At 41.8% G+C, this 19,013-nt stretch overlaps 1 protein-coding gene across 1 annotated transcript in view; it reads right to left on the bottom strand.

Annotated features, from left to right (window-relative positions):
- Nucleotides 1-265: 265 nt before the first annotated feature.
- SLC75A1 (solute carrier family 75 member 1) overlaps nucleotides 266-19,013 on the bottom strand; it is a 156,064-nt gene continuing 137,316 nt past the window's right edge. The window contains exons 11-13 of the mRNA XM_086964162.1: nucleotides 16,482-16,529; nucleotides 12,650-12,739; nucleotides 266-2,859 (exon numbers count right to left, since the gene is read on the bottom strand). Coding sequence (XP_086820288.1) covers nucleotides 2,753-2,859; nucleotides 12,650-12,739; nucleotides 16,482-16,529 — 245 coding nt within the window. The 3' untranslated portion in view covers nucleotides 266-2,752. The remainder of the gene's footprint in view (nucleotides 2,860-12,649; nucleotides 12,740-16,481; nucleotides 16,530-19,013) is intronic.

Genomic DNA, 19,013 nt, shown 5'->3' with positions numbered 1-19,013 from the left:
TTAATCAGAACACATCAGGACTGTAACTAGTCCTCTGTGCATGATCTATAATCCCATAAGTAACATGAAAACCTAGGGACAGCCATCCTGACCCATCTATAAACACATTGTCCATGCATTTAAAGCCCGTAAATAGGTACACAAAGTTCTCTTAGTGATGAGATGCCTGCTTGCCATCATCTGTCTGCATGCTGACCCCATCTAGGGGCTTCCACATTCATCAGGGGTCTTAAAAATACAACTTGACTTCCAACGAGAACCTGCATATGCTGAAACTCTGTGAATGTTTAATATTCCAAACCGGTTGCATCAGCATGAGACAAATATTCTCCCTTAATGCGCTGAGGTTCTAACAAAACAATCATCCCAATATTAGGCATTTAATTTCACTTCTTAGGTAAAAAAAAAAAGCTAAAGCCCTTTCGTAACAGAAAATCGATAAGGCTAGTTCCTTCACCACCAGCTAAGTGTGATGCAACAGGAATTCTAACTATTGCACACACTTTTGAAACGTTCCTCCCCTTTCCAACATAGTTTCTATATTCACAATTTGCTCTACAGAAATACTAATGCAATACAACTACATTTCTTGGAAAATATAAGATTTTAAGTTAAAAAAGAAATTAACAATTGTAACATAAGTGCATCACTGAAACACACAGTCATTTTCCTCATGAGAGTGGACATACCTAAACAGAAGAAATATGATTGTTTAGCTAGTAGGAAATGAAGCATAAAGTGTAAAAAACATTACGTGAAATAGAGGATTACATTTTGATTCCGGTCTCGTTTCATGATTTACAATAGATCAATTTTGCACTTGTTTGCGGTCTCTCTTTTACCACTTGGTGATGCGATTTTTTTCTCAGTTTGCTTGTTCTTGCTTACTGGAAAGGGATCTGTACAGAGCAAACTATACTTTAGTTTACAGTTCAAATGGTGACACCAGCTCGCTCTTCCTTAATACTCGGTGATTTTAAATGTAATGCGTTTATGTAGCGCATTCTGATGCGAGTCCTCCTTTTTTAACTTTTCTGGTCATCATAACCTTGAATTGTAGGCTGATGGGTAAAGTAAGGAGTGGGAAAAAACGAGGAATAGCTATCAAATAAGCCTCTCAAATAATAGAATATGGAAAAAACAAATAAAAACTGAAAAAAATGACAGAGGGTCACTCTTTGTTTGTTCCTAAAGAATATCAAGTGAACAAGGCACAGTGGCAAGTAAAAAACATACAACATAGTGTACGCACAAACTACATTTGTGCACACATACACTGAAAATTCTACAAACAACCCTTATTGCAGACTCGCTGCAGGATCTTCTAGTCAAATGCTAAAAGATCCAGTTTCAATAGTTTCAAAAAGATCAGTCTTTCAACTTTTAAAGAGAAAAATATTCATAAGTCTGACAGCTTCAAAAATAATCACAGATCTCATAACTTTAAATAAGTAACTAACCTATTCCTGAAATAGATAGCTGAGGAGTTAAAGTAACGGCATAAATATGAAAATCTTTTTGGTTGCCGCTGGAAAGCGAAACTACAGTGCAAATATTGTCAGCTCCTCTGCTCCATTACTGCTTTCAACACACTACACCGATGTTTGCAAAAGTGTGTTGAACTATTCCATAGTATAGGCTGTACTCTACTTTTTCAAACTGGAAAACATTTTCTTCCAGGAAAAGGGTGTTATCGTGTTGATCCATGGACTTGCATGTTTTGTGAAAAACTTAGTTTCAACATCCTTAATTGCTTTATGTTTCAATCCATTGAGGGTTACATCACCACTTGCCCTTTCTTCACATTATAGCAATTTCTTCTATTAGCAACAACTGAACACTGAGCCATGTTTTCCAGGTTCGGATCTGATGCCACAGGGCAGCTGAACACACATATCTTGTATTTTTCTTAAATACAGTAAAAACTGATGCTCATATTCGTGAAGAGCATGTAGCTGGATTACAAACTTTAGCCAGCTTCAATTAAGTGTTTTGATTTTGTAAACGATATTTAGGACACAATATTTATGCTGGACAAAATTCTGACTTTCATTTGTAGACATAGCAGTTTCTAGGTCTTCTCCCTGGCCAATACTTGGTTTTGTAATTTTGTAATCAAATCTGCAGATGGGCAACAAGTTACAATTCGTACAATGTTATGGCATCTCAGTCTACTAGGAAAACACAACTAGTAGATTTTGCAAGAAATCAGCCATATTTGGTTGCAAGACATCTATAAAAGGGACAATTATTGTAGCGCAAAACATGTCTTCGACCCCCTGTAAACACTCAGCAATAAGATATGAGAGAATCACAAAGAACTTTGGAGTGATTTGCCATGTAAATGTTCTCCGAACCTGCTGTGGTACCAGTCCTTGCAGGATTTTGTCACTTTGAAATTTAAATTCACAGTCGAGTCACGCTGTCTGGCATTTAGACTTAAAAAACAAATGTTCTTCTGTGTAGAGTTGTAGTTACATCTGAGCAGCACTTTTGTATACCAATGTTCAGTAATGCACGAGAAGTAAAGGCAGTTAATGGCAGATTACCATTATAGAAATATATACACAGACCTTAGGAGACATTAGCCACAGAAAAGGCAAGTTGTTTTAGCTGCCAGATATTCCACCTCAAGTTCCTTCCTGTTTAATATGTTCATGGTGTATGATCAGCAATGGAGTGTTCTTCTGTACATTTCTTTGGAAAATATACTAGCAACAGACATCTCTATTGTTTCTCCCTTTGTTCTTGGTCATTCATCCTTGGTCTCCTGTTTTATTCTGCCGAGAAGTAGTATTGGGAGTAGGAAACACAATGCACAAACACTGAAGCACAGCTCGGGCCCCGTCAACCAGTACACTGCAAATGAGACAACAACAATTAGATAAACGGACAAAGCTCAAGACAAAACACATTTATAATGAGGTTTCCTGCCCAATTCCAGGGAAGTGAAGTCTACTTGGGGTCTGTTCTGGACAGCAATTGATGTATTTTATTTATAGTCTGTAGTGTCTTAATTCTAGCATGTTTGATTATTCGTTGGGCTATTAGATTATATTGAGTTAAGAAGTTATTAAACATTCTCTGCCACTGTTTCAAGGTTAAAAAAACTCCCTTGCATATTCTTTGAAGCTTGACTCCCTTCTCATCTTTTTTAAGAAAGACTTCTCATAAGTGGTTAACTCTAATCTTATTTAGCTTCAACAATCCCTCCCTTCTAAAGACAGAATGTGTTTTAACACACTTTTTCTAAAATGTTACATTTTAAAATGCTAACTATTTTTACTTACTTTTTACTACAACCAAAAGAATAAGTACTATATTTCACTTATTGTTTTCAATAAACATTTCCCAGTTTGAGAAAAGATCAACTTTTTCATGCTGCCACCAAATAAACACGTAATATGAAAACACGTAATGAATGCTAGGTGTAATATGGTCTTATATATATTCCACCATCAAAAACTTCCCTGTTGGGTGCCTCCATGTTTATCCACGAATGGGCGGATTGTTTTCTGATATGACGCAGCTCACCACAGTGTTGGAGTGCACCTGGGACGCGAGGTGCACCTGGGCCGCGAGGGCCTCTGCGTCGTCTCCTACCTCTTCGACAAAGTTTTCGTCTTCTTCTTGCACCTCTTCGTCTTCGGCGTCATACTCGGAGTCATGGCCCAAAGCCGGATCGGAGCGGTATTCCCGATCCTCCAGATCAACGACCTCCTCGTCTTCGGTACTGAAGATGTTTTCAGGAACTGGCGCTGACCTTTTCGACTCCAATCGAGCCGCGCGTCGAATCCGAAGAGTTTTCTTCGACCTGAACCGGGCACAGGCCATACAGTTGGCTTCGTTGTCATCCGGGGACAGGCACTTGTTGCACACCGGGTGGACATCGATGTGCGGGTATTTTGAATTGCAAAGTGGACACCTCTTGAATGGGCTTCTTTCCATTGTAGATCGAAGATCGGGTCGAGTGTGGAAAGAAAACCGTCTGATTCCTCGATGTTCTTCCGCAACAAAGTTACCGGTACCGAACGAAACGATATCGACGCTGTCGAAAGGCTTTTGGCTTTGTAGAAAGTTTTCCTAACTTGAGCTAAGATAGTAACATCCGAACCCAATGGCGGAAAAAAACTATCTGAGGATGGAGAGGATGCCCATGCGCTGTAGTCCAGGGGAGGAGCCACCTATCTCGTGATACTTCGAAGACTCTTCCAGGACAACAATGTGCAATCATCCGGACCCAACACTAGGCGGCGATCTATGCACAGATATGAATTCAGCAGCCCACATGCCTCGAACCAAGCAAATTTCAGTGTTTTTGGAGCTGGTACCATAACTCAGTTTTTAACGGCGGTAGCTCTGTTGTTGGGTAGGTGCTGGAGCCTTGTATCCATCTTTGGGTTAGTGTGTGCGAAAGGTCGACTTTGGGGTGGTGTACTGAAGGGCACCCATGGACTTGACTATGTACTGGTACTTTTTGATTTACTCTAACATCTCATCAACTTGAGGGTTGAAGAGATGCTCTCCATCAAAAGGCATGTTTAGAAGGTGCTGCAACTCTGGTCCAAAACCAGAATTCAAACCCATGTGTGGCGCCACTGGGGATGCTGATATTGATGCCTTTAGCAGTGATGTCCACGGAATCAATGGCGCATTTAATGTTTGTAGTAAATATGATTTTGGCCTCTCCCACCAGCTTCTCTCTTTTCTACTTCTGTGTCTCATGACAGTATTTCATGATTTCCTCTCAATGGTGTGTGTCAAAAAGTGAGATCAGGCCTCTAGAAACTAGTCTGAAATTGCAGAGGTGATTTCCGAGCGGTGAGGCAGTTACTTCGCTCTCCTGCTATTCCTGCACCCGTTCTGATGGCCACTCCTTCCAAGTTCTGGCTTCCCGAGTCTGGAACCTCCTGCCCGTAACACTTAGACAGGTGCCGGACTTGCTTACCTTAAGGTTCCCAACCCCCCTCCCCTTTAGTGACAGCAACAGTCCAGCATGAGGTTCTCTAGCGCCGGGACACTCTTCGTGAGTAGTTGTGCGCTCTATAACTACCCTATAACATAACAGAGAGGTTGGCTCCATGAGAAAATATCTTCACTGAATCCTAACCGTTCCAAAACATAAACCAATAATTCCAACTCAGCATATTGAACCCTTTTCCTTATCAGTGGAAATTCCCGCTGTGTGCGCAGGACCCAGGTACCTCATCATTAACATAAAGCAATCTGTGCAAATTTGCTGCAGTGCTTCTTTTCCGAACAAATCCATTCTGGTCAGGGTTAATGAGTTGTGGGAGGAATGACTGAAGTCGATTAGATAGCACCTTTCCCAATACTTTGCTGTCCAATGTTTTTTTTTGATAAATCTTTTTATTATTTTAAAAACAAGGAAAAAGGAATAGACATATCCAGTGCCATACATTCATACATAAAAATAGGGTGCACAGGTACAATGACAGGGTAGACGTGAAGCAACAGAAGAATCACTGAAACGCCTGCGCTAGCGAATACGAAGCAGGATTTGTGGCATTACAATCGACAAACAATTTAAGCTCAGGCCCTCAGAGCCCACCCACCCATAAAATCAGACTAGTAGAAAAAGCATGGCAACCAGACACTGGAATTTAAACAAAATCAGGATATTTCGTTAATATTACTAATAAGGGAGAGACAAAAGAGAAGATTGAAGAAAAGAAAACCATAAGAACGAGAACAGAAAGAAAACAATAAACCCATCCCCCCACCCTGCACCCGTGCATATGGCTATCGCCTAACCCCAACTATCAGTGTGCCTGTCGCACCGACTAACTAAGTTCTAAAAATAGAAAAGAGAAAACATGGGGGAGGGCATTTCCGTATGGGCTCCCGGTCCCCTCCCCCTCACCCCCGCCAGAGACAAGCATCCCCTATGATGAAAATACAATTTTATCTGTGATCACAGATAAAGTAAATTAGGGGGAGCCGTGATACACTGCCCAGCCTCTCGTGAGACCAACAGTTACGAATCCCACATCCATTAAGGCCATAGTTCCAACCCCGGTTAATCGATCTCAGCCTTGGCCCTTCCGAACCATCATGCGAACCCCTCCCAGTAGGACCACTACTTCTACAGGAGAATCAAAGTGCAAAAAGAATCTGAAAAAAGTCAGTCCAAAACAACTCAAAGTCAGTAATTCCATCAGCACAGAAACGCTCCCTCATGGACGGATAGTCCCAATGTGGTTTTCTCCACGATCGTACGGTCACCAAAGAGGGAAAGGATGAGACAGAAGTCCAAGAACAATCACCAACAGGAGTCTCCGGGAAGGGAACGCCAATCGATTCTCCCAAAGTCAGCAATGATGGTAGGTGTAGTAATACGTTCGAAACACCGGGTTCATGATTCTCCAGAGTACCAACCGAGGGCTTCTGCGCTTCTTGTCGCAAGGGGTCCTCATCCAGAATCAAAATGGTCGTCATGTAAATAGTAGCTGGCAGCAGTTCCGGCAATGGAGCAGGGTCCGGTTCCACACACTCCTTCTCAGATAAGCCCGTAATCATTTTATGAATCCGGGCATCCATATGTGAATGAAATGCCCCGATGGCTGCCAATACTGTCTTCAGCGACGGCTCACGCTCCGTCCGGTCCATTTCTCCTCGCTCAGTACCGATCATATTCACCTCCCCCAGAGAGCCCGGTTTCTCGGAGGGTGACTGATCGGTTTCTGCGGCAGCAAACTGAACTCCGCTGCCGCGAGCAAAGACCCCGACCCTCCGAACCCCGGCGGCAGCAAACCAGGTCCGCGGGACAGGGACCTCCACCCACAGCCACTGTCGTGCCACGTCACTCCTCCCTCGATGTTAGTCAATCAGAATGATTGCCGTCAAAATCGGGCAAAAAGACCTCCACTGCGGTAGCCCGGACCCTGCTTGATTCTCACGGCCGATGTTGTTCAACTGCAACCCAGCTGGGTCAAAACTCGAGGCCCCCACTCTCCTGCTGGACTAGGCCGCAAACTTCAACTCGACACAACTCCGTCAACCAAGCTGATTACGTTTTCGGGATTGCACCATCGGAGTGTGCATCGGTTCATCTACACGGAGGTCGGGCGTAAAAACAGGATTATCGACAAGATCATCTGGCAGGATACGGAGGTCGGCGGAGCCGGGAGCCTAAGCAGCCAACTTGTTTGCTAGCGTAGCTCCTCCCCCTGCTGTCCAATTTTAAGATTAAGGGGTGGTAGGGCAATCGATCTACTTTGTATCTACTCGACTTTGGTAACATAATAATAAGTACTTCTTTAGTGGTAGGGAAAAGTATACCTTTTTGTAGGCACTAGATACATATCAAATATGCGATGTACTAGTGCGGTCTGGCCCTCTTATAACAGTCTTAGTGTAACCAATTGTTTCTATTACCACGTTCTGTAACCTTTTTTTGCATATTGTGAGGTGTTGTCTGACACTGTGGTGCTTTACGCTGTCTTCAGGGTATGCAACTCTGTCTCCAATGACCGCAGTTGGTTGTGTACTGTTGCTGGAGTACCTGTTGAGGTGTTAATGCAGATAGCTTGTGAAAAGATCTTTAAGATCTCCCACTCGTTGAGGATGTCCTCCGCAGAGCCTGCATTCATATTGAAGAAATAAGTTGTTTCTTCTGGTAATGTAAGTTTGTAGACTGCATCTATTGGATCAGAACACACTGTTGTTATACAGGCTGATGTTGTGTTCCACTGAAACTCAAGAAGTAGTAGGCTATGGTTAGAGATGGTTTTCTCTAAATACTCCACCCTCTGGATCAGCCCAATAATATGTGGCATAGAGAAAATCGGATTTATAAGGGTATGTAACATAATTGCATATGAATAGTGGGACTATTTACTCAAGTGTGGATGCCAACCCCTCCAGAAATGTGTGAGCCCACTATCATTTACTCCTCCATTTGCTCTGTGTTTTTCCACAAAGCTACCCTGGGAAGTCGTAGATGTGACCCATCTAGATCTGTAATTAAAACACAATTTAATTAACCCACTATTAAGAGGGGTTTGTAGGGAATTGCCCGCATTGGCACTATGCAGCACACAGTGCACCAGCACAAGGAGAGAGCAGAAGTGCTCCAAAACTTGTAAATATGGAGCATTTCTGCACTAACCCTTTCGTGTCTCGCAGCAAGTTCCTTTGCTGCACTGGTTTGCATGAAAAAATAGTAAATGTGCCCCCGATATGGCTATTGCATGAAGTAATCTTTTATTGATCACTATGTTCCATTTCTATGGTGGTCATAAATAGAAGTCACTTGGATGGTATAAGTGTATACACAATACTATAACACGCTTGGAGTGTCCCTCTTGAATTCCATTGCTAGGCTAACGACAATCCTGCTTTCATTAGCATATCTTCACGTAGTAATCATATAGGGCATTCACACCTTTACAAGGGCATAGTTATTTACTCTTTTCCGAGGCCATAAATATACATAGCTTTTAATACTTTGAAGCTGGCCTTGTTTGCAACGTCTGCATCTTTCATTCCCCCCTACCTTGGTATTTATACTTCTCTAATTTGAGTAAACGATTCCGGTTGTGGATTATCTCAAGGCTTTGGGTATCCACTGACTACCTAGAAACTAGTGAAATGTTATAGAATTACAGTCTATCCTCCTCCAGTGAAAATCTGTGATAGTATTTTGTGCCTGAAAATCGACATGATAAATAAGTTAATGACTCATAAAGCTGTACCTGTGATCTCTGCGATGGAAACCTTTGCTATTCAAACAGCCCATTCTGCTTCTGAAATAGAGTGACTTTTGCAAACTCAGGGGCAGATTTACGACTTCTGGCGCATCTCTGCTAATCTGCAGAGATGCGCCAGAAGAGTTGCGACGCCACTACTGATGCGCCGCATTTACTATACGGCGCACCGTGGCTCTCGGATGGGCAGATGCATGACGCATCCACCGGCGGAAATGCAGCGCATTGCTGGAGTTCCTTCGCAAGCGCGACACAGCTCCAGCAAGGCTCGGGAGTGACCTATCCCTAACATGCTGCGTCAATCCCTACGCCTGCTACAAGCAGGCGCAGGGTTTTGGCGCAGCATGGCCTTAAATGTTTGAGTGAAATCTTGTAGATTTCACTCAGCCACTTTTAGGAGGCGTTCCTGCGCCGGAACGCCCCCCACCCCTGCACCGAAACGCCTACATGTGGTGCAGGGCTTTACAACGTGACGCATCTCCAAGATGCATCATGTTGTAAATACCCTGCACATTGGCGCTGGCTTTGTGCCGCCGCTGCGTCACAAAAGTGACGCAACAGCGGCGTAAAAGAGGCGCAAGGGGCTTGTAAATCTGCCCCTCAGTTTCGGACTCATTTTGCTAATCTACTGCAAACTGTGTTTCGTACCTTGAACCCAACTGGTATTGCGCATGTTTTTAAACCTAACGGATCTGTCTTACTGACTTGCTTTAAGTCTATTTTTGAAACTCTACCTACATTTTCAGATGTGTTGTTTTCAAGCCCGCTTGTTGTAATGTGTGGGTTGGAAGCCACTTAAGGAACTTAAATGGACTTCGGTGCTTAGAAGAATTATCTAGAGGATACAAGGAACTAGTTGGTTACAAAAGATTGGTTTAATTATTTAATGCTTGAATTTAATGAACAATATCAACAATGTTGCAAATGTTTTTAATATATTCATCAATCCCCAACGGACCACGCCCGGAACCTCGGCATCATCCTAGACGCCTCCCTCACCATGACCTGTCAGATCAACGCCGTCGCCTACACCTGCTTCAACTTCCTCCGCAAGACTTTCAAGTGGATTACACTCCCTCCCCGAAGCCAGAAAGACTGTCACACACGTACTCAAAACCAGCAGACTGGACTATGGTATGCCCTCTACGCTGGAATCAACAAATCCCTCCTTCACAAACTCCAGACCATCCAGAACACCGCGGCCCGACTCATCCTCAGAACTCCACGACACAAGCACATCACCCAACACCTGGGAGACCTCCACTGGCTTCCCGTGGAGAAGAGAGTAACCTTCAAGCTACTCACCCACGCCTACAAATCCCTCCACAACTTCGGACCCAAATACCTCAACGAAAGAGTATCTTTCCACGTACAAAAAAGCTCCCAGTCAACATCAGACGCTCCCCTACCCTGCACACCTTCAGGAAGAGCCTCATGACCTGGCTCTTCGGCTGTTCCGGAGCTGCACCCTCTCCCCTCCCTCCTGCACCTTGAAACCCCTGATTGATTGATTATGACCACAGGAGATCTTTTAGCACGTCACGTAGCTGCAGGAAATGGAGTGAGACTCAGATTTGCTTACATCTATACATGCTATCAAATTCTGATCCAGTATGGCTTTGTAGAGAGACCTACATGGGAAGTATCTTGGTGCGATGGTTGATGGGCATTGCTGAAGCCTGGAGTAGAACGAAGAGTCAGAGGTTTATTTACACATACCATATTTGTACCAATGAGCAATTCTGGTTTGTGGTTAAATATCATCTGGTGTTGTCTTGCAGTACTAGTGTTACCTGTTAGGTAGAAGCTAAGTCTTTATTGTTTTCCAGAATTCCAGGAGTTCTTTGACGTGAGAGAGCTTCTGATTTTAAGTGTCTGAACAGAGACGGTGGTTTAACTTATGTGTATTTTTGTTTTTTTAAGTGTAGGATGTCCAAAAGAGTGACAGTCTACAGCACTGGGGTCCTTTTGGCTTGCATCACTATACTTCCACTTGCATATAAGATGTAAAATGAATGGTTGCATACAAGATGAATGGCAAGAATGGTTCAATTTTTTTAAGAGGAGCAGATAATATTGTCTTAAATACCTCCCCCTGGAAGCCCAGACACAGGAAACTACGGAAGGCGCTTGACGCTAACACTAAGGTTTTTAAACCCCCTTGTGCTGCTAGACCAAAATGATCACGCTCCATATCACCTTACGTCCCCCACTGCCCTTGGAGACCTCCCGCGGGAACTAATTGAAGGCTTCCCCCCCTTTTTTATTTGACTTTAATACACTACCTCTATTTCTATGGCACTGAGCTCTACCCTCGCTCCTCTCTATTTCTCCTCCTTCTGTACCTCTGCACTCTCCGCTTTCCTTCTTCCTTCTCCCTTTTTCTAACCTTATTCTGCGGGCCTTGTACTGTTCAGAATTTGAACCTTGCTAGAATTTGGTCTATTAGCTAATTCATGGATAATAGGCTGTGCATGAAGTCCGGTCACATTCAGCTTGTACCCCAGCGAAACATTACAGAGGAAAGTACAACTCGGCATATAGACCAGACACGATCCTACCAAGTTCATCAAGTGTACATGCTATCTCATCAAAGTTCTCGGTAATTAAGGCCTTCGGCGTGCCTGGTCGCTGAATCTATTTCTTGTCTCCATTTGCATTTAACCGATTGTAATATTCTGTCCGTTCCACCACTTGTTGTCTTCTAGTATTGGTTACATGAATGACGTGATGTACACACAGTACTTCGCCCGTTCTTTTATGTATTTTGTGTTGTAAGTAAAATCAATAAAATTTCGTTGAATTAAAAAAAGATGTAAAATAAGGCATTCTTGACAATTTTCGGATAAGGTAAAGTGGTGCGCTGAAGTAAAATTTGTTTTGAAAATTCAGACACAATAGCATCAGGGAAATGGTGGTCTGTACATTCTGTTTATATATGAGCAAGGGAAAATGTGTGTGAGGGGATGCACAGTGAAAAGGGCATTTCTCATGACTTGATTCACTTTACGGGCAATTGACAGGCTGAAGTCCATGCTTTCTCCAAGGTAATCACTCCTTTTGAAGATAAAGTGGGAGGGCAAGTATCTGAGGGAAGATAATCATGGCTGGTAATTCCTCCTTTTCTACAATTACGTAGCTCAGTTTTGGATAAGCGGAGTTCCAGATGGTTGATCGGAATGCACTGTTCAATGGTTCAGAGTCAAACGTATAGGAGTCTATGCCCAAAGCATTTTTCAGATTGAAGATGATCTGGGTGGTCTATTTTGTAGTAGCAGGTTAAATAGAAATAGGCGGAGTAAACAGCACAGGAAAGGGATTAAGAGCAGTAGAGTGACCGTGGAGCCTTGTCATCCCAGACTCAGTGTAGAAAAGAGTTGGTGGTGGGGGTGCGAGGGCTGGGGTGCAAACATTAAGTTGATGCTTGATCTGTAAGAAAGGTGTGAACATCCAGTGTAGGATAATTCCTTGAATGCCTTGATATTCCAGCCACAGTAGCAGAAAGGGGTGGTAGACTACTCTGACCACATAGTTTAACAAAAGTCTAAATTCAGGAATGAAGGGTTGCAGATATAGGTGAATAAAAGTAGAACATCTTGTAAAACCACTATTTTAATCATTAACAAACTTGAATTATGCCCTTTTATACAGTACTATTTGCATTAGTTCTGTAAAGCTATTGCTTATGCTGCTTTTAGAATGTGTCCTTGACATTTTAATGTGTATGACCAAACAACTAGAACAAATATGGGTTGGACCACTTGTGGCTGCTTTCATTCCACAACTATTACTTGATAAGCACAGTAGAGGAGACAGTTTACTCAGATCAGGCACGATAATCTTGTTCCAAGTAATTGCACACAATATAAGAAATTCTCAAGCCCCAGCTTTCTTAATCTTGTAAATATATAAAAACTCACCTGTTGCAGACATTATTGGTCCAAAAGCTCTTGCAAGAGCCCCCAGAGAGCGGAGGATTCCCATGACAGTTCCTTTCTGGCTAACAGATCCTAGACAAAGATTTCAAACAACTTTCTTAATTAAGTAAGGGATGATTAAGAAAACATGCAATTAATTGTCTTTCTACCCCAGCAGACTCTTATCTTATGGTAAACTGTAATCACTTTACTAGAAGCTACTTAGATTCTTCGTCATCTTCTTTACTTATTAATTATATTCTAGTTATTTATCTTCTACTTCATTTCAGTTACATAGTACAACCTTTTGTAGGGAACGTGGTATTTAAAATCCTTGGTTTGGTTTTAGGAATTCCAGGGCCCGGCTTCTCTTGAACATTCGACATGCTCAAAGACAAATATGATATTGCATATAACTATTACACAGATTTCCCCTCACTAAAAAAAGGGTCTATCACTCAAAAACACTGCAGTAGTCTCAAAGGTTCTATTATAGGAAGTCTCGGCCCTTATGTATCGACACATTTCATCAGACACACAGATTGGGTAATGCCATGTGTTACATCAGGTCCTCTGTGTCTTCTCCAGTTAACTTTCTTTTTCAAGGTAGCTGGTACAGAATGCATTGCTTCAGAATGGAGGCGAGTGGCAGGTACCAAGATGGGCAGATCATCTTTGGTTCTTAGTCTGAGACTCCAGCATATATGCCATCACTTCAATCTCACAGATTTAAAAAGAAATCTGGATGGGTAGTTGAATCAACCTTTCACAGAGCATTATAGGTCTTACCATTTACGTACAGTAATGAAAACCTTCAGTTCTAAACATGCAAGCATTTAACACATAAATCACAATAAATGATGTACAAGAATAATCTTCTGAGATACAGCATTTACATTGCATTCCCCAAATAATATACATTTTCAAGAGATGGACGACCCCTCGTCCTCATGAAGACCAATACTGGGGCGACATACTGGATCCTCTCAATGGGCATTTTGGAATTATGGGGTTGAAAGGGACTTTGCGTTAGTGTGGAAGTCAGACTATTGGGGATGAAGTTCATAGGCAACAGTGGAAATTAGGAACAGAAACCATTCCTGAGGGACAGAAATGAAATCAAAGCACAACAGATGTATGCTTAAACTGCACACAAATACGAATAATAAATATGTGCCTAGAACAGTGCAAAGCTATTACTCCCAAAAATGCCAAATGAGAAACAATGTGATGTGTCTAAAGCACCATACAACATAAGCAGCTCATGCTTGCTCAGTTAGGCACAGATTACAATGCACCATGGTTCCTATGGTCCAAGCTGGAATGCAGTCATTAGGTGTCCATGTCTTACTGTTGTAAAGTTGACTGTTTGAAGTGTTTGCTAACAGTGTTTGCTTGCAGGCTCTTAAATAACACAGTTGTGCTTCTGCTGTAGTAATAACAGTATACCGGACTTCGAAACCCACATGCCTGGAGCAAATACGATCACATCTTCACAAGTGCATTAGCAGCATTCGAGTAGAGTGTCTGGCTATGTCCTTGCAGACTCATCTGACTACTGAGAGGAGGGATGGTTGAAAGAGTGGAATTTCTTCCTTTTTCCAAGGTAGTGAAGGATGAAATCCTCAAAAGAGTCCTGGAGGAGCATTCTGATTTAGATTGTATTACAAGAAAGGTTTTTTGTTCACAGTTTCAACCTAGGAGAAGCACTCAAGGACCTGCTCTCAATCAGAGGTGACCACTGTGGGGTCATGCAACTGGCTAGCATTGAGGTGGGACAAAGTAATTAGTGTCGTATATATGTGCAATTCCTGTGCATTCATTTATAAATAATAGAAGGTGCAGTAAAGAAATTAAGTTGACTATTCCAGCCTAATGGCCAAAATGCAAAAATCAGGATTTGTGAATGAGTTTTTCTGAATGTGTATCCATGGGTGTAATTTGTTCACATTAGCACTTGTGTGATCTTCAGTCAAACTCAACTGTAGCAGCGCAAGTTGGCTCCCTTAAATTCTACAATGCAAGTATTGCTGCCTGTGTGTCTTCTTGCTCTCTTAGTTTTCGTCTACAGGACTCAGTTCGCAGGAGCCATAAATTTGGTCAGGCTTTTCCCACAGTCTTCTCCTCAGGTATTCCCAGGTTAAGTTAGACCTGTCCTGTATGCAGAGTTGCTATGCAGTAAATACTCATCCATATTTATCAGCGTTTAACTTTTTTCAGCAGTGCTTGTGGACACCACCACTTTGATCACTTAAAAACTTTCCTTTCGGACAAGCTCATTACTCTATTCTACAATATTGTAAAATCAACTTCCAATATTGCTGCAAATAAACAACATTAACCACACCCATTGGATTACAACACAAAGCTGTTGTAGGTATGCTGATCTGTTCTGTAGATTTCTGAACTTTTGCACTGAATTCTTCGCGGCTTCAGTACGTACACATATCTTTACTGTGCTTTTTACCTCCAATGTGTTGACATTTTATGAAAATAGCCTCTCAATGAAAACTCAGGAGGCCGGAGTTAGAAGCTAATGAAAATAGCTGCCCTGGTCCCCTGCACTCACGAATACCTCTGCTTCATTACCCACTGCGGATGTCAAAGACACAAACTCAGATCTGTGACCAGTTCTCATGAAGGTTCACAGATCTGGGCTTGATGGAAAACTAGCAACAGATACAGATCAAAGGCAGATTATCGACCTCAGCCATTTGACAAGTAATGACGGTGCTGCTGGTGTTTGTGTGCCTACCCGTATTACCCCTTGCACTGAGGGGATTGAACAGCATATCATCAGTGATAAAGGATAGCACAGGCAATGAACTTAGGAGATATCACCCGCGGTCCCCAGTAGAAGGAGCGTTGCTCTTAGGAGCCGGATGTGATAGAAAAGTACATTGAAAAAAAAAAAGAAAAAAAGAAAAGTAGATTGAGGCACAGCCATGACAGACAAGGATGATGTATTTTCCATTACCTAAAGTGCAGTAGGTAAGTTGATTAGAGGAGGTTAAGGAGATACTGAAACTAGAACTTCAAGAATGTAGGGACCAGGGGACAGCCATTCAGAGAAAATCAGCCCATTGCAATGGTCAGAGGATACTACTCTTTAATTTCATCTTAGAGAAGCTGGTGAGGAATAAAGCCCTACTGGAAGTGATGATGGAACTCCTTTAGATGGATGCTGAAGGTGGCGTGACACTAACCTACTCAGCCAAACGCATGGTTGTATACAAGAAAAATTCTGTACTTTTTATCAAGGGAAGCACCCCATGAACCTTCATAGAAAATGTTCAAAATGTAAAGCAGTAGCTACCCATGGGTGGGGGATTTAGACCTTGCGTCTAAGTTTGAGAGGATGTGCTGATGCTGCCTGTTCTGAAGCAGCTAGATGGACCTGTGTTGGGATGCAAGGGGCCGGACTGATAGGTTTTCGGATGCCACTTTGTGAGGCCTTTCGTTCTCCCCCACAACTGCTTTTTCCACTGACGAGTGCAACATATTCTGATTTCTTTCAGATACGGCGAATAATTAAAATGAATACATCAAGGTGTAGGAGATGCAGTGTGATGGGCCTGTGGCCATTAAAGCAATATATTTGACAATCTATACTCAAATTACCACTGGTAATGGAAATAAACAAAAAAAGACTAAAACCATCTAAGTTTATAAATCAGCATCAACGCATCAAGCAACCTACATGAGTACGGAATATCTGCTTTGGATTCTAGATTATGTATTCACAATATATTTTGGTGAAAGCAACAGAATGTATTATTGGATACTACTGTGACCCTCTGAAACACCAAACAAGTTATAAACCATTTGAACTTACCATATGTAGCTACAAGAGTGGATAAACAAGGCACAACAATGGCAGCAGCTGAAAAAAATGAAAATAACATATTTGATACAATAAGGCCAAGCAACACAGTTCAGTCCTAGTGAAAGTAAAGTTTATTACATATTGTCTTGTTATCAATGTGCAGTACAAAGAAAACCCCTAGGGCTTCACAAAAAAATAAATAACGAGATTGGAAGCAACATAAAATGATGCAGAAATTAGAGTTATTTGTGCTGTTTACTAGAGTTCAGTGCTTCTTGACAGGTTTATGGTAGATCATATTCAGCAAACATTTTAATAAGCAATTGCTCGGATTTTGAACCCAAAGCCAGGCTTAATCATTCATTTCTGGTGACTGGCATAACACACCTAGCTGGCAAATTCCTAAACATAAAAGAGTCATTTTGTAGAGTTCCTTGTAAACCATTTCACCCCAGGGAACAAGTATACAAAGATGGCTGCCAGTAGACTGGAACTTGGATCCCCTGCCAGATTGAGGTGAAGCAGGAGCATATCTACAGTCACTTACAGGGACACAACGCAGACCTCCACGCTGGCATTATTACTTCCAGGAGTGTGATCATGTCATTAGTATGGATGACACACACACGTGTTTTCTCCCAGAACCTGCAAGCACCATTGATGTCCTGCAGCTATAATTGTCATGACACAGTACATGTACTCTCCTCTACTAATTGGTGTCTGCACTGTTTATATATATATATATATGCCTCTATATGGAGATGAAATACAAATTGTAAACATCCAGCTCTATCTAGAGAATACTATCAAAAGTGTGTCTTAACTTTATTTGTATTTTTCTAAACCATGGCAACAGCTTACCCCCACAGTGTTAACCCAATGACACGCTGCCATACCTAAAACAATCATAAGAGAGGTTTGACATTTTTGTTTACTAACAAACACACCTTTGTTCCAAGGAGAGCTACAGGAAAAGAGTTCTGTTTTGAACAGTATGTATTCCAGCTTTTTTTTTTAATTTTAGGATAGAAAAGTGAGTATATTGTTAATATTTTTATATTATTTTAGTTAAGTTACTTGGTCGATTTGTTTATTCACTTGGTGCAAATGTTTGCTATTGAGAATAGTATTTTGCTTTCAGACCAGATTATCATTTATGGATGAGTGACACATGATTTACCAAAGAGGAAATATTTCCACAATGCTTATCGGTCTGACAGAACAGTTGCTCCCTCTAAAATTATTGCAACTTTGCTCATAATTAATTTTTTATTAATTGGTTCCTCAAACTAAATACTTAAACAAAAATGGGGCAGCGTTCGTACTTCTGGCCAAATAAAATGCAACTCTTCACAGTCCAACATCTGTATCTACTGTAGGAATGCTTCTCCTCAGAGTGCATTGTATTTCGTGGTTTTTGCAGGCCTGTAGGTTATGCCAGCTTAATACTTTGAACTGTTAAGTCTTACTCAAAGAAGAACCTAACTCAGCTGCAAGAACCCTTGGCTCTCAGATGAAACAAGCTGGATGTTCACTGAGAAACAACAAACAGTTTGATGCCTCTAAATATTAAACTTACAAACTTGTGGGTGTTCGCTGCATATTTTACTGGGGCATTCTGCTATCATCCCTTTGCAGGCAACAATGCTGTCTTTGCACCGTTCAGTAATACCAAATACGTACGCTAGGATCACAGACAGTCTTTCACGCGAGAGAGTCTACCATGAAACAGTCACCTTGACATCTCCAATAGACAGTCCATCATCTTGAAAAACATGAAAGCCCATATTATGATTTCCAAACGTTATGACTATTGAAAGCTTCAAATTCATTTTCCCTCACATTGCATACATATGTTGCTGTAATTATAGTATACATGTCCGCTAGCTGACTTGCTAAGTGCACCAATTTTATGTAGTGTCAAGGCGCTATAATGTATCTACTGGAGCCTGGCAAAATCACGACAGTGTGGCATAATGTAGCTGCTCACATAAGGACAACCAACATGGCAAAAATCTAGGAATGTACTTGTTTCGTACAGTGCTTGACTATGTGTTCCTCTCGCTTTACTGACCTACCTGGCCACATGCTTTTTAACACACACATGAACAATGGGGCCCTGGTTTAATAAAAGACCCATGTTCTTTTCTCATGATTTTTTTTCCCCCCAACAAAAGGCAGTGAAAACCCCTACTTCCTCTTCAGCCTGAACTGCTAAAAAGCACATTTTCCTATCCAGGTTTTAGATCTGTGAACATCACCATGCTCTTATAACACATTTGTTTATTTATAAAATCAGTGAAGACCAGTTGCTGCCAATTCTGCATGTGCCATGGCTACACTACAGGTGAAATGTTTACTATCATGACTGAGGACCAAAGGTGCACTGTCGCTTAAGTGTGATGATGTCCCAAGAGATAACAAGGTAAGGTACAGTTTGTGGCTTGCAATGGATTTGGAGTGGTGCACATTCATATCATTGGAGCTATGGGGTGTATTCTCTATCAAAAAGTAAAGTTGTTTGAAAATTAATTAAGAGAT

The sequence above is a fragment of the Lissotriton vulgaris genome, chromosome 3_2, assembly GCF_964263255.1.
Source record: "Lissotriton vulgaris chromosome 3_2, aLisVul1.2, whole genome shotgun sequence".
Classification (NCBI taxonomy): domain Eukaryota; kingdom Metazoa; phylum Chordata; class Amphibia; order Caudata; family Salamandridae; genus Lissotriton; species Lissotriton vulgaris.
The sequence above is the reverse complement of the archived record's forward strand: the minus strand, read 5'-3'. Positions and strand labels throughout refer to the sequence as shown.